General features: G+C 32.9%; 3 protein-coding genes across 3 annotated transcripts; 2 read left to right on the top strand and 1 right to left on the bottom strand.

Moving 5' to 3' along the window:
* Nucleotides 1–975: 975 nt before the first annotated feature.
* Nucleotides 976–3,679, top strand: LYK5 (Protein kinase superfamily protein). Its single transcript, XM_068628910.2, has one exon. It carries the CDS (start codon nucleotides 1,498–1,500, stop codon nucleotides 3,478–3,480), a length of 1,983 nt encoding a protein of 660 aa, XP_068485011.2. The 5' UTR covers nucleotides 976–1,497; the 3' UTR covers nucleotides 3,481–3,679.
* Nucleotides 3,680–4,104: 425 nt separating this feature from the next.
* On the bottom strand, nucleotides 4,105–7,476 carry LOC137823685 (Tetratricopeptide repeat (TPR)-like superfamily protein). Its single transcript, XM_068628911.2, has 3 exons — nucleotides 5,734–7,476; nucleotides 4,766–4,943; nucleotides 4,105–4,295 (listed from the first exon to the last, which is right to left on the bottom strand). Exon 1 carries the CDS (start codon nucleotides 7,352–7,354, stop codon nucleotides 5,747–5,749), a length of 1,608 nt encoding a protein of 535 aa, XP_068485012.2. The 5' UTR covers nucleotides 7,355–7,476; the 3' UTR covers nucleotides 4,105–4,295; nucleotides 4,766–4,943; nucleotides 5,734–5,746.
* Nucleotides 7,477–8,362: 886 nt separating this feature from the next.
* On the top strand, nucleotides 8,363–9,619 carry LOC137825378 (uncharacterized). Its single transcript, XM_068631050.2, has 6 exons — nucleotides 8,363–8,416; nucleotides 8,578–8,636; nucleotides 8,831–8,951; nucleotides 9,037–9,207; nucleotides 9,293–9,370; nucleotides 9,443–9,619. The coding sequence occupies exons 1-6, from the start codon at nucleotides 8,363–8,365 to the stop codon at nucleotides 9,617–9,619; spliced, it is 660 nt and encodes a 219-aa protein (XP_068487151.2).
* The last annotated feature ends 4,687 nt before the right edge of the window (nucleotides 9,620–14,306 follow it).

The raw sequence follows: 14,306 nt of genomic DNA, 5'->3' as shown, positions 1-14,306 counted from the left end.
GGGCTTCAAAACATGACTTTATAGTTTAATTATGTTTAATAATATAAGAAAGCCTTATTTTAAATATGACTTTTACATTTTTTTATTTTAACATATGAAAAACTAAAATTATGTTTGAAACACAATTTTCATATTTACAGACATGATGCATGTATCTGTTGCTTTGTTCTTTTCTAGATTGTTTTTTGAAATTTTAACTTGGAAAAAAGAGAGCTTATTCCGCGAACTAATTTGTGTAAAATAAAAGTTTCTAAAACCAAATTTCCTAAATTGTTTACGGCAATTGTATCGTGCACTCCAAAAAGGAGTTTCTTAAACTAATCTTAAAAATGCAAATTACATCTAAATTAGTTAATCTCAAGTAAAAAAATGCATATTTTTTAAGTAACTATATCATTTTTTTTTTTTATGTTGTGTTAAAAAAATTCTAACATAAAAAAGTGATAAAATGAGTGAACTTTTTATCCATTTTACCTTTGGTTTATAAAAAACAGGCCATGACAAATTGAAAACTATAACCTATCTTAAGAGAAATCCGCCAAAAAAGACAAAATGAAAAAAAACTCAAGTTTCTTATTCTTAAAAATAATTCAAAATTTAAAAATTTAATAAAAATCTAAGATAATTTATATATAATTTGTTTTCTATTAGTATTGAAAAAATTAAGTTATAAAAAAAACACCATTTTTGACTTATTTAACAAATGAAATTAATCTCAATCTCCTTAATCATCCATAACAACAGGAAGTCAACCTAACCTAAAGCCAACAAAGTCTATTTAATGCAACTTCCTCTCTTTTTCCTCAAGCTTCATTATCAGTTGCATTTGAGATTGTACTCATGTGCTCAATTAATAATTGGAACACCACTATTTAAAATATAAAAAATATAATTTTAAATATACATATATAAGCTTTTCTTAGCGTTTAGCCTCTGTTCTGTTGTTGAATTCCACCTGTCACATTTTTTTCTTCTCTTTTTTCTACCTGTTATATAATTTTATTTTACACTTTTCTTTTTCATTTCAATTTTCTTCATGTTGTACCATTTCCAAGCTAAAAAATTAGTAGCGTGTGTGGAGGGTACATTATCCAACCACATAAGCTATGGAATCTTGCACTTGGTCTCAAGTCAAACTACAATTGTCTTCCTTCTTCTACAATTCTATGTCTTATCAAAACCGAAAGAACCAGACAAGTTCACACTTCACACCCTTCAGAAGAATTACAAACAAATCCAGCTCATTATTAAAATAATGTTTTACCCAATAGAACAATTATTCAAAGTGAACTTTAATGTGAATCTAAGTAAAAATAAGCACAGCACTTCAAAGGTGGAAAATTTTGAAAAGAAAACGACTTTGACTGGGTCGCCACCCCATCCCATACGGTTTTGGCTTAGAACGTAAAGATAACAGAGACTCACGCGTTCTTTGAATTTAAGCTCAACACACCCTCCAAACCAAGAAACCACTCATTTTTTCTTCACCACGCAAAAATGGCCACAGTGGTGTGGTCCGCAGCCGCCGTAACACTGTTCCTCCTCCTCTGTTCATCCATCCCAAAATCTGAATCCCAACAAGAGTACGTCAACAACAAACAACTAAATTGCTCCGAGCAGGAAACCAAGGCCACATATGGCAACCTCTGCAACAGTGTTCCATCATGCACGTCCTACCTCACCTTCAAATCTTCCCTCCCAGATTACAACACCCCTATCTCCATCTCTTACCTCCTCAACTCCAACACCGCCGCCATCGCTGCCGCAAACAACATCACCGATGTCCAATCCATCCCCATCGACACCCTCATCACCGTCCCTATCAATTGCTCCTGCTCCGGCCTCTACTATCAGCACAACGCCTCTTACACCATCAAAACACTGGGCGAAACATACTTTTCCATCGCCAACAACACCTACCAGTCCCTCACCACGTGTCAGGCTCTCATGGACCAAAACAACTACAGCGCAGTAAACCTCGTCGCCAATCTCAACCTCCACGTGCCTCTCAGGTGCGCCTGCCCCACCCAGAAGCAGAGCGAAGCAGGGTTCAAGTACTTGCTCACTTACTTGGTCTCTCAAGGAGAAACGGTTTCTTCCATTGCTGAAATCTTTGGTGTTGACGAACAGAGCATCATTGAAGCAAACGAGCTTTCAAATTCCTTTATTTTCTACTTCACACCGATTTCAGTTCCTTTAAAAACAGAGCCTCCGACGAATTTCATGGGAGCAGCGGCTCCCCCGGAAGACTCCCCGTCGCCGCCGCCTCCGGCGGCGGACGGAGATTCGGACTCTTCCAAGAAATGGGTCATTGTCGGAATAGTGGTTGGGGTTGTTGTGGTGCTGCTTCTCTGCGCTACTCTATTTTTCTTCTGTTTCTATCGGCAGAGACGGGTACAACCGCCATCTCCGACTCCAGCGGCGAAGGCTTTCTCGGGCCCCACCCACAAAGAGAGCGAAGAAATGACTATTCCGTCGACGCAGTCGTGGTCTCTTTCTTCGGAAGGGATTCGTTACGCGATTGAGTCGTTGAGTGTGTACAAGTTTGAGGAGTTGCAGAAGGCTACGGGGTTCTTCAGTGAAGAGAACAAAATCAAGGGTTCAGTTTATAGGGCTTCTTTCAAGGGTGATTATGCTGCGGTTAAGATTCTCAAAGGTGATGTGTCGGGTGAGATCAACATTCTCAAGAAAATTAACCACTTCAATGTTATAAGATTGTCGGGTTTTTGTGTTCACAAAGGTGACACCTATCTCGTGTACGAGTTTGCTGAGAATGATTCTCTCGAGGATTGTCTTCATAGTGGTAGTAAGAAGTACGAGACTTCGGTGTGTCTGAGTTGGGTGCAGAGGGTTCATATTGCTCACGATGTTGCTGACGCGCTTAATTACCTTCATAACTATACTAGTCCACCTCATGTGCATAAGAATTTGAAGAGTGGGAACGTGCTTTTAGATGGGAATTTCAGGGCAAAGGTTTCGAATTTTGGGTTGGCGAGAACGGTGGAGGGTGAAGGGGATGATGGGGGATTTCAATTGACAAGGCATGTGGTGGGGACTCAAGGGTACATGTCACCTGAGTATATTGAGAATGGTTTGATTACTCCAAAGATGGATGTTTTTGCGTTTGGGGTTGTGCTTTTGGAGCTTCTTTCGGGGAGAGAGGCTGTTGGTGGGGATAAGAATGGATCTGGGGACCAGATGCTGTCGGTGACTGTGAATCAGGTGCTTGAAGGAGAGAACGTTAAAGAGAAACTTCGAGGTTTCATGGATCCAAATCTCAGAGATGAATATCCTTTGGAACTGGCTTATTCCATGGCTGAACTTGCCAAACGCTGTGTTGCTCGTGACCTCAATTCAAGGCCACAGATTTCTGAGGTTTTCATGATTTTGTCCAAAATTCAATCCTCTACGTTGGATTGGGATCCGTCTGATGAGCTTGAACGGTCTAGATCTGTCAGCCAAATCTCTGATAGCAGATAGATGAGGAACTTGGGGTTACGGTATTGCCAATTGCTTCAATGGAATAAGAGTTTTTTCAATTTGATTTCTTCGGCCACTTTTGCCAAATTGAAGTCCACACTTACACATTTCAACATCTCATTCTTTAACATACTTGGTGACTGAATAAATGGCGTTGTAATGATATTGATATCGAATACGACTACTGAAAATAATTCAACTTGTCTATTCTCTATTTCTTTTCGTGTAATATATTTTATATGCATCTGAGTGCATGATGCACGGCTTCTTCATATTTATATGACAACGTAATTTGTTTGCGTATGATCTGGGAACTAATTTTTCTTTTAATTTCTATTCGATCGGGCTTCCTTGACCTGAGTTTAGTTACCTATTCAATTTTTGTAATAGAAAAATAAAATTAAACAAACAAAACGTGTTTTTGATGTTATATACCCAACAGGTGATTCGTCACTTCAATTTTTAACTGTTTGACTTCTACGGAGTTCCAGCGTTTTGGTTTTGAATGTCAATTGAGCCTCCAGAAAGATCTGTTTCTTGCTTTCTCTATGTTGTGCTGTTGTCTCCTGCTGAACGAAATTCTCATTGATTGATTTCTCTTCCTTAAGAATGACATTTCGGACATGCTCTACCAACAGAAATTGATTGTTGGAGGGCATAAACTACATGGTATTCATAATTAAACCCAAAGTGTGTCCTAAACGGTCAGATTTCATTTCTAGAAACATTTTAGTCGCACATGAGCTGTGCTTTGAGAACATAGAAAACAGAGTTTCAGGTAACAATTTGTAAAAGTCCTCGACTTTAGAAGTTGCCTGCACAAATTGAGAGCTAAAATTAGGGTATTCCATATCATTGATCTAATACCTAAGTCTTGGTCCTTCCAAACCAGGATGAACACGTTGCGAATGCAGCAGATATAGTCCTAGCTAAGATGGAACAACGTCTATAGTTAGATGGAAAAAGAATGCAATCATACAACATGAAGACCAATTTCGGAGGAGACTGTCAGAGTCAAATTAACTGAATGGCTAGCATCTACTTTGAACAGGTAATAAAAAACATTATATACCTAGAAGCCTTTTTATATAATATATGATTAATCTCAAATTGATTCAACTTGCATATTAATTGAATATCCAGTTATTTGTAGGTTTTAAATGTCTAACATTTGTTAGATAAACGAAGAGGTAGTAAATTTTTTTCCAATAAATATTCTTTCTGTTTTATCAAGACAAGAACAGCTGGATTAGAGCTGCAATTGGAAAAACAGTTTAACATATACCTGAATAAAGGCTAACTCAACTGAGGAAGGCAGTTGGTGATGGAGAAAATGTGGTTGGTTGGATACTTCGTGTCAATGCTTGTTGACTTGGAATATGAAAATTCAGGATGCAGAATGCTAAGCGCATAGCCCCATACCCAATTTAACAAACCACAGTTTCGCCTTTATTTGATCAAACCTGCCCAAAACATCAAAATTGAGAAGAATTTCTATCTCCAATATGCAAACAAACTCAGTGACTTTGATGCTACTTAGTTATTTCAATTAAAAAATATAATTGCTTCTACTTTTGAATACTTCTTAGCCTACCCAAAGTTGTATTATCCCTTCTTTTTCTTCAACAGAATTTAGTTTACCTCCTCGTGGGCTAAAACCAAGGCAATTAAGCAACAACTTAGGAAAGGATCAAATGAACGTAGTAGGGAAGTAACACTACACAACACGGGTTGCTACAACATATGGTATTTATCAACTAAAAGTTGTTTCCTGTCAATGAAACAAGTAACATAAGTACTACTATAGTCATTTTTCTGGTTAGCAATCAAAGGGAATCCTGATCCACCAAATACATAAAATATGGTAAGCCACAAAGCCTCACGAGTCTATGTATTCAACTAGTATGCAACAATTTTCATGTGTCAGTGTGAGTCGGAAGAGGGAAGGATGCAAATTGATTCTTATCCAACGCAAATTGATTCTTATCCAACGTAATCCTATATCATCAAGAGCAATAAAAAAGAATGTTGATCACAACATTGTGCAAAAGAAAGAAGGATAAGAAACATGGCCAACTCAATTCAATATTATAAAACGATAAATAAAAAGTGCAGGTTAAAAACATCAAACACATCAACAATCACTTCTCAAATTTTCTCCTCTCAATTATTTTTGCATTGAGACTGCAACTTCCTATCAAAATAGTATGCTAATAAAGAAAAAAGTTACAACTACCAGGCCACTCATATAACCTGAAACAGTGAACTATGTCTCCGCTACTGCAGTAATGCTCTCAACCTCGACAACCTCCTTCTCCATCTCCTTGACAGCTCTAATCAAACCCCTCGTGATGCCCTTGAGATGCAAACCATTCTCTTTCATTTCCTCAAGTAGCTTTTCCGCCATTTCCCAATCCAAAGCCTTCAAGCACAGAGACTGTATCAACTTCTCATACTCATCCACACTGGGTTGAACGCCATAATTTTTCATCTCTGAGAACAACTTCAGAGCCTCATCAAACTGTTCCAACTTGCAATATCCACGAATCAGGGTGTGAAACATCACGGGGCCCAACTTAACATGCTTCTTTTTCGCTTCTGCCAAGATCTTCCTAGCCTCTTCCATCTCCCCACCATTTGAATAAGCACTAGCAAGAGCAGTATAAGTGTACACATCCGGTCTCAAACCCCTACTATCCATCAGCTTCATCGTCTCCACAGCTTTCCCAATTTCCCCAGCCCTAGAATACCCTGTGACAATAAAATTGAAAACATCATTCCCAGGTGGCGGCCCATCCTTAATCATCTTCACCAATAACTCCTTGGCTTTATCAACTTCCTTAATCCTACACAATGCCCGAACAACCGTCATAAACGGCTTTATCGCACGCTTCCTCTTCTCCTCAGGGATATCCTCCAACATCTCCAAAGCCAATTTCACAGTTTCATCTTCCCCACAGAGCTTGGCAACCAAAAAGCTAACCGCAGTCATCGGTGGCCGTTTCCCTTTCTCCATTGCCACCACATACACTCCATGGGCCTCCTTAGCCTTCTTGCCCTTACACAACCAAGACAAAATGGCACCAACTTTCTCGCTATTAGGCAATGCCTGTGCATCAACCATCTTCTCACAAACACCACAAGCCCAATCATAAGCACGCCGCCGACAAACCGCGTCGATTGTAAAGTAATAAGTGTCTGCATCCGGCACACAGTGAAAGGCCTCAAATTTGTCAAACACCTCCAATGCAGCCTTCCCTTTCACCAACCTCGAGAAGCAAAGTATCAAGTCGTTGAGAATACTAACATTGAGGATTCCACTCTCCTTCTCTCCAATCTCCTTAACCAAATCCCACAGCGAGTACGCCTCTTTCTTCCTCACATCATTTCCACATATAGCCAAAACAAGAGACTCCACCATTGGGGTGGTCACCTCCAATGATCTCTCACTCCATGCCCATCTGAAAAACCTTATCAGATTCTCACCCAAAACAAGCGGACTTTCGATTACTTTTGTCACCAATTGCTGATGCAGGGTTAAATCCATGTCATCCAAACACGACTCAAAGGACCCATCAGCACTGATTTCAAGAAGACGCAGCACACTCTCCAACTTGTCTACGTCAACCTCGTACGCGTCTCCTTCTTTTACGCGCTGTCTGTCACTGCCGTTTTCTGAAAATTCCGGCGAGAGCTCGTCATCGAGGGTGAGTGTGGAATCGGTGGCGAAAAATCGAGGGTTGTTGAGAATTTGAGGGAAAGTTGATTTTGGGATTTTGAAAAAGATAGGGTTAGAGATGCGTTGGTGAATTGCTGAGCAGTTGCGAGCACCAGGGACGGCACGTGTTGCTCGTGCGATTATCCGCGTCCACATTCTTCTTCTTCTTGAGAATGTGCAAAAGTGATGCTTCTTCCACCACCACCTTCTTCTTCTTCTTCACTGAAAATGAAACCTAAAACTACAAACTTTCATGTGTCTTTACATTATTACGACGCCGTTTTCAACTACTTCGCCTATTTATTCAGGAAAGCCTTGCTCCTGAGGCCATTTGTACATTTTTTTTAAAATGGTAATTATCTAGAACTGAGAATCCGATCAAAATATTTTAATTTTTTAAATAAATATTTAGTATTGTTAAATGTTTATGTAATAAATAAAATAACCTATATTTGTTAAGCGTATACCATACAAGAGTGAGCATTTAAATTTTAGTTTAATAATACGAAAATAAAAAATGAACTAACTATCCATATGTAATGGACTAACTATTATGTCATCATTTTACGTATTCTTATTAAATAAATAAATTAAAGTTAAGAAAATCAACTGTCACGGTTCTTAGTCTTCATTCAGAATGTGGTGTATCTATATCTATACTTATAACATTTGAGGGAATACAAACATGCTGGTTTTTCTGCTAGTTTTTGGTATCTTTTCAATACAAGTTTTCTGTTATTAACTTCAGTAGTGTTTAACGCAGATATAATTGGAATTCTGTTTTGTGAGAATAGTTTTAGGATTCAATGCACCCTTTTTTAGACTTATGTAGATCAGTTAAATGCATTTCTGTCAACGGGGGAAGTAGACAATGCAGTCATATCTATAGAATTTGCCAAAGTCAAGTTCTTCAAATGTATCATTTTGGATGAATCAAAGTATCTTATCTCTATTATTTGTTATTAGTCTTGATTTCTTAATTTTCTTACATGTTAATTTTTTATTATATAGACAACATCTATGTTCAGAACTGTATTGATTGCACAAGAGTGGAATATAATGTACTGACTGAAGAAGCATTACTGTTGAAAAAGAGGTACTTTAGAAATATCATTATTTGATATTGGTCAAAAGCTTTTTTTAATGTATTATAATTTGTTTTTAATGGTAAAGGATGTTAGAAACAATGGAGTCTCCATCCCAGGGGTTCAGCCAACTGTGTGAATCTTCAAAGCAAACTCCTGAAGATGAGTTTCTTTAAACCACCACTAGGAACACCATAGCAGGGTTGAAAGATTGTAGAGAAGTAAACGTCATTATATATTTTAAATTCTTATTTGTCTTTTGTTTTCACTTATTTTTACATTTTATTGAAACAGGTCAACACATTCATAGTTCTTGCAACTATAAAACATGTTGTGGATGATGATGATTGGTGGTATACTGCATGCATCTGTAACAAGGCAGTTTACCCCGACTCCAAAATGTTTTTTTGTGAAAAATGCAATAAACACGTAATGAAGGTCACCCTTAGGTACACGTTTTGAAGTATGTGTTATTGATATCTACTGGAATATTGATTATAGTACAATATTAATGTGTTGTGTTGAACATATTGTATTTGTATGGCAGGTATAAAATGCAACTTCGTATGATAGATGACACTGATTCTACAACCTTCATGCTTTTTGACATAGAAGCAAGTTCACTGCTGAGTAAATCATGTGCTGAAATGTTTGAAAGCCATGATAAGGTTATTGTTGCACACCTTTAAATGTTATATATATATATATATATAACTCGTGCATTGATTAATTTGAATTTCATTTTTATTTTAGAACGGAAATCTTCCAAATGAATTTGCACAAATATTGGAGAAAAAGCTTTTGTTTAAGGTTGATTCAAAAATGGATAAAGGCTTCAGGTTTGAGCAAACCTTTAGAGTTAAAAAAAATTGTGTAGATGAAGACATCATTCAACGTTTCATCAATGACAATAATAGTTCATTGGTAAGTTATGTTTTACTGTACAATGTCTGTAATATAAAATGTTTATTAAGTACTGATTTGTTTAAATCCCCATTTGTTTGATAAGGAGATATATGATCAAGATGGAAAAAAAGGAAAAGGAAAGCTAGCATTAACTGATGCTTCCTGTGAGAACATCACAGAGGTATAAATAAATTCTAATAGGCAATAGTATTACTTGAAAACATTTGTTCTGAAAGTGTGTGTATTGAAACAGGATTTGTTGACAAAGTTTGGGAGTGAATGCAATGAGTCGCAATCTCAAACTGTGGATTTGAGCAATGGCAGTGTTATAGTGACTCCACTCAAGAGACAATCTCCACCATTGTTGCAAGTTGGAGATGACAATCTGCCACTCAAGACATTCAAAAGAACTGTTCAAATTGAGAAGTGAAATGTTATTTAAAATTTATGTGACATTTGATCTTTTGAGGATATGAGAGTAATTTGCTTACTTATGTAATATTGTAGTGGATTTGATATATTATGCAAAACAATGTCATAACTATTTTATGTTTTGAGGATATTATGATTACTATTATATATGACATGTTATGTATTTCATTGTATAGTTGTGTATTGCTATTTTGTAGGTTTGTATGTTTTGATCCTCAATGGATGAAGATTGTTAGAGTATGCTGAAAGTTCTGTGAAAACAAAGTTACAGAGGAGAACCAGAATGTTTCACGACATTGTTATAAGATTGAAGATTGTTCATACAATATTTCAAACATGTATAAATCATTTGAGATTTGATTATTAATGTGAATAATCAAATGTGTTGTTTGTATCTTTCAAGTGTGTTATGCAGTGCATGACTTTAACCCAAGTAATGGATTTATTAATAGGTTGTAATAAATGAAATTTCAAGTGTAATATTGGATTTGAGCTCAAACATTCTTTTTTTGGTGACATTATAATGAATAGTTTTTCCAGCTATTGCTAAACTTTATTGAAATATGCCATATATAAGCTACCAAACTTATATGTCAATTTTTTTTTTAAATATAGAATTGAAGTTTGTTATTGATGACTTGATTTCTTAAGGTACTCCAGTAAAAATTGCAGCAAAAAAAGTCCTCAAACAACCACAATTTCTTATGGAGAAACAAATTCTGTTCTAACAAGTAAATGAGATTCTCATTGTTGATTATTATTTACTACTAATGTATTAAAATAATCATAACTACATTGCAGATGTTCGTGACAAATCAGGCCACAATCCAACAAAGAAAATGAAGATGGTTTTCAACCAAGAATCCACAAGCCAAAGGAATAAGTTAACAACATTTTCATATGGATTAAACTACACATAGGATGCAGTTTCTGACATAGAGAGTACAAAAGTTCATTTGAGAATGCAATAGAGAAAACTGTCATGGTTGTTACCCCACAATATACAACCCAAAAGAAAAACTTAACATATACAAACCATGGAGAAGAGTGTAATTTTTCACATAATGCAATATTAGACTTGGAGAATAGGCAACCCTCATGTCCTTTAAGTACAGGTAAGTCTTAAGGCCTTTCACATGTATAAATATGATTCTTCTTATTTATCTAATGATATACACAACAATTTTAGAAGCGAACTATATTCAAAATATGAATTGCAAGGTTAGAAAATTATTATTACTTGGTCAAAGTACATCTTAATATAACTAATGTTTCAGTATAACGTTTTAGCATGTGTATTATAGAAAAATAATTTTATGATTCTTTTTTAAATTTTCAGATTTTTTTTATGTTGGTCAATGTGTTCATTGTGGAGCTGTTCTCTGGTATGATAAATCAAAGCATTCAGGAGAATATAAAATGTAATTTAATTAAAAATTAATTAAATTAAAATTAAAATTATAAAATGTAATTTTTGTTAAATTGAAATTAAAAAAATGATATATTAAAATGAATTTATAATGTGCACATGTATGTTCAAATATGCACCAATATTCTTTTTATGGTTTTCTGTACTTCTTATTCATAATGGAAAATAGCAATTTATTTACTACAACTGTCATTTCCCAAAATTTAGAAAAAGGTATTCCTACTTCATACTAAATGTATATGCTAACTAATTAAAATTAAATTATAATTATAATTATAAAATATATTTTTTGTTAATTTGGAATTAAAAATATCATATATTAAAATGAATTTATAATGTGCACACATATATTCAAATATGCACCAATATTATTTTTATGGTTTTCTGTACTTCTCATTCATAATGTAAAATATCAATTTATTTAGTATCATTGTAATTTTCAAAAATTAAGACAAATGTATTCCTACTTCATACTAAATGTATACGCTAACTAATTAAAAATAAAATTCTAATTATAAAATGTAATTTTTGCTAATTTAGAATTTAAAATATGATATATTAAAATAAATTTATGATGTGCATTCAAATATGCACTCTCTTTATTTGGAATTCTGTTAATTTTTTTAGATAGGGATATGTGTGAAGGGGAATTTAACCACAAAAATATTTATTTATTCATGAGGGTGCATTTTTTAGGCATGTATTCTGCTCTGCTGGATTAGATTGATGTGTTGCCTCATAAAAGTTTCTTAATTCACATTAAAACGTATAGTATTCCTAATTCATACTAAATGTATATACTAACTATACAGGTTGGACTTAATGTGGACAATCATATAGGTTGTTCAAACATTATTAATATTTATAACTATTATATTTCTGTTTTTTAATTTATATTTTTTTTTTGTGATTTGGTATTTTGTTATTTTTTATAAATTTAGTATCTTTGTTATATTGTATAAATTTCTTTACTTACAAATTGTATGAGTTGATTGTATTAGGTGAAAATATATATGTTGTAAAATTTATTATTATTAAAATATTTCAATTTAAGGTTGTATAAAATTATTTATATAAAACACTATAAGACATATCTATGCATCTTTATTGAAAATATATATATATATATATATATATAAATTACAATTATTTAATTATTTATTAATATATTAATAATATTTCATAAATATAATCTTTCCTATTTTATAGATAAAATCTTTCCCTTAACCTAGTAGAAATATAAAGTGGTTATTCTAATTTTGGGCTTTTTTAAGTTAGATTTTTTCAATATCTTTTTGCACTCCTACTGGAGTTATTAAAAGATCAAATTTTCCTCGTATTATTGTTGTTTTTCATTTATGGTCGCACTCTTATAGTCAAGACACTCTTGTTTCTTTGTTGTTTCATAAATGAAATCAAGAAAGAAAATGTTTGGATAGTACAATTTTAAAAAAAATTACATAATCTGAAACTCAAAATCAAATTACATAATTCATAAAAGAAAGATGATTTTCCAATTGTATAATTTAGAAAAGAATTTATATAAAAAAATAACTTTTAAATTATACGATCTAAAAGTTTCCTTATGAAAATGAATCTATAAGCTTTTTTATATAAAAAAATATTTTGAAATGACTCAATCCCAAAATTATTTTTTAAGAACAAAGTAAAATTTTTCATATTTAAACAAGGTGTACAAGAAAAATATGAAACTGAACAAAAAACCTGTCCATTCAATTACACAGAATTCCAAAACAACATAAAACCTTCACAATAAATATTATGGATATGGACGAAAGAAAGAAAAAAACAACAAGGCTTAAATATTTCGTCTATGAAAATATGAAATCTATATTTTTTAGTAATTATTTAAATCATACATGTTAACACAAACTTGGTCATATAAGAAAAGTACACAATTATCGTCAAATTCAATTTAAGTAAAGTATAAAATAATTTTTTCAACCATAAAACTTTTTACCTGTTATGAAGTCGACCAAAACTTGTAAAGGAGAGAAGTTAAATTTTGTTAACAGTGATGGTATTTGACATCATTAAAAAATAAAAAAGATTTACCAAAAACATCAAAACAATTATATTTAAACTATATTTATTTTATTTTTAATTTAAAATCTTAATATATGTTATTATAATATTAAAGTTTGTTAATAATTAGGCTGAAAGTATGGTTTATGGTTTTTTAAATGGAATTAGTGGCATGTGGGTACATGATTCATATCTGTGAGAATAGAGTTGATGAATGAAAAGACAAGTTCTTATCATCTTTGTCAGATAGTAGAGGGAAGTTGAAGTTGTGTTGTGTCATGAAATTAACTTATCACTACTTTCTTTTGTGGCCCTTTGGATGAGGATGAATATTGAAAGTGACAAATAATCATAATTAAGAAACATTCAAAGGCTCATCTTTAGTTGTTGGTGTCTGTTGTTGCATACAACAGCTTAGGTTCACTTCATCCACACACTTTCACAGACACGTATGGCAGTAGCAGCTTCTTGCACGCACCATGCAATCATCTTCAATGGAATTTTTCAGAAAATCATACCAAAACTAAACACACAAGTTTATCATATATTGTCGCATTAACATGTCACATCTCAAGTGCGATTAATGCTATATATATTAATATTTTATTTAAATAATAATTAGACTTTTTTTTTGTTAATTCATGCAAATTTAAAGTGGGGGATTCTTGCGAGTAACTTGGGTAAATGTAGTTATCAAATTTAAAGATTAAATATGTTTTATTTCTGATTTTAGGTGAATTTTTTTTTAATCTAAACTTTAAATTTTATAGACATTTGTAGTAAGAAAATTATCAAAATTGTTAACTGTTATTTTTTTTTAAAATAACATACAAATTTATAATGACGTATTATAATATTATTTTTATTATAAATATCATGAAGTCACTAAAGATAATAAATATTTTTAAATTATAAAAAAAGAAAAAAGAATATATTTAACTTTAAGTTTAACTACATACTTTATGTGAAACCTACAATAATTTTGAATTATAGTAAAAAAATAAAAAATATATTTAACCTAATTTAAGTATGTACTTTCATGTGAAACTTAGAAGTAGTATATTTTGTCTTCTTATAGATTCACGATATAAACTGATGCAATTCACACTTATGTGTGTTTTAAGCATTAGAGATGAAAAGTGAGATAGTGAAAAAATTAAAATGAAAAAGAATTTTTTAAAATTAAGTGAAAAAAAAATTAAAATTAGTG

This window comes from Phaseolus vulgaris, chromosome 8 (genome assembly GCF_051622355.1).
Source record: "Phaseolus vulgaris cultivar YP4 chromosome 8, ASM5162235v1, whole genome shotgun sequence".
NCBI lineage: Eukaryota > Viridiplantae > Streptophyta > Magnoliopsida > Fabales > Fabaceae > Phaseolus > Phaseolus vulgaris.
The sequence above is the reverse complement of the archived record's forward strand: the minus strand, read 5'-3'. Positions and strand labels throughout refer to the sequence as shown.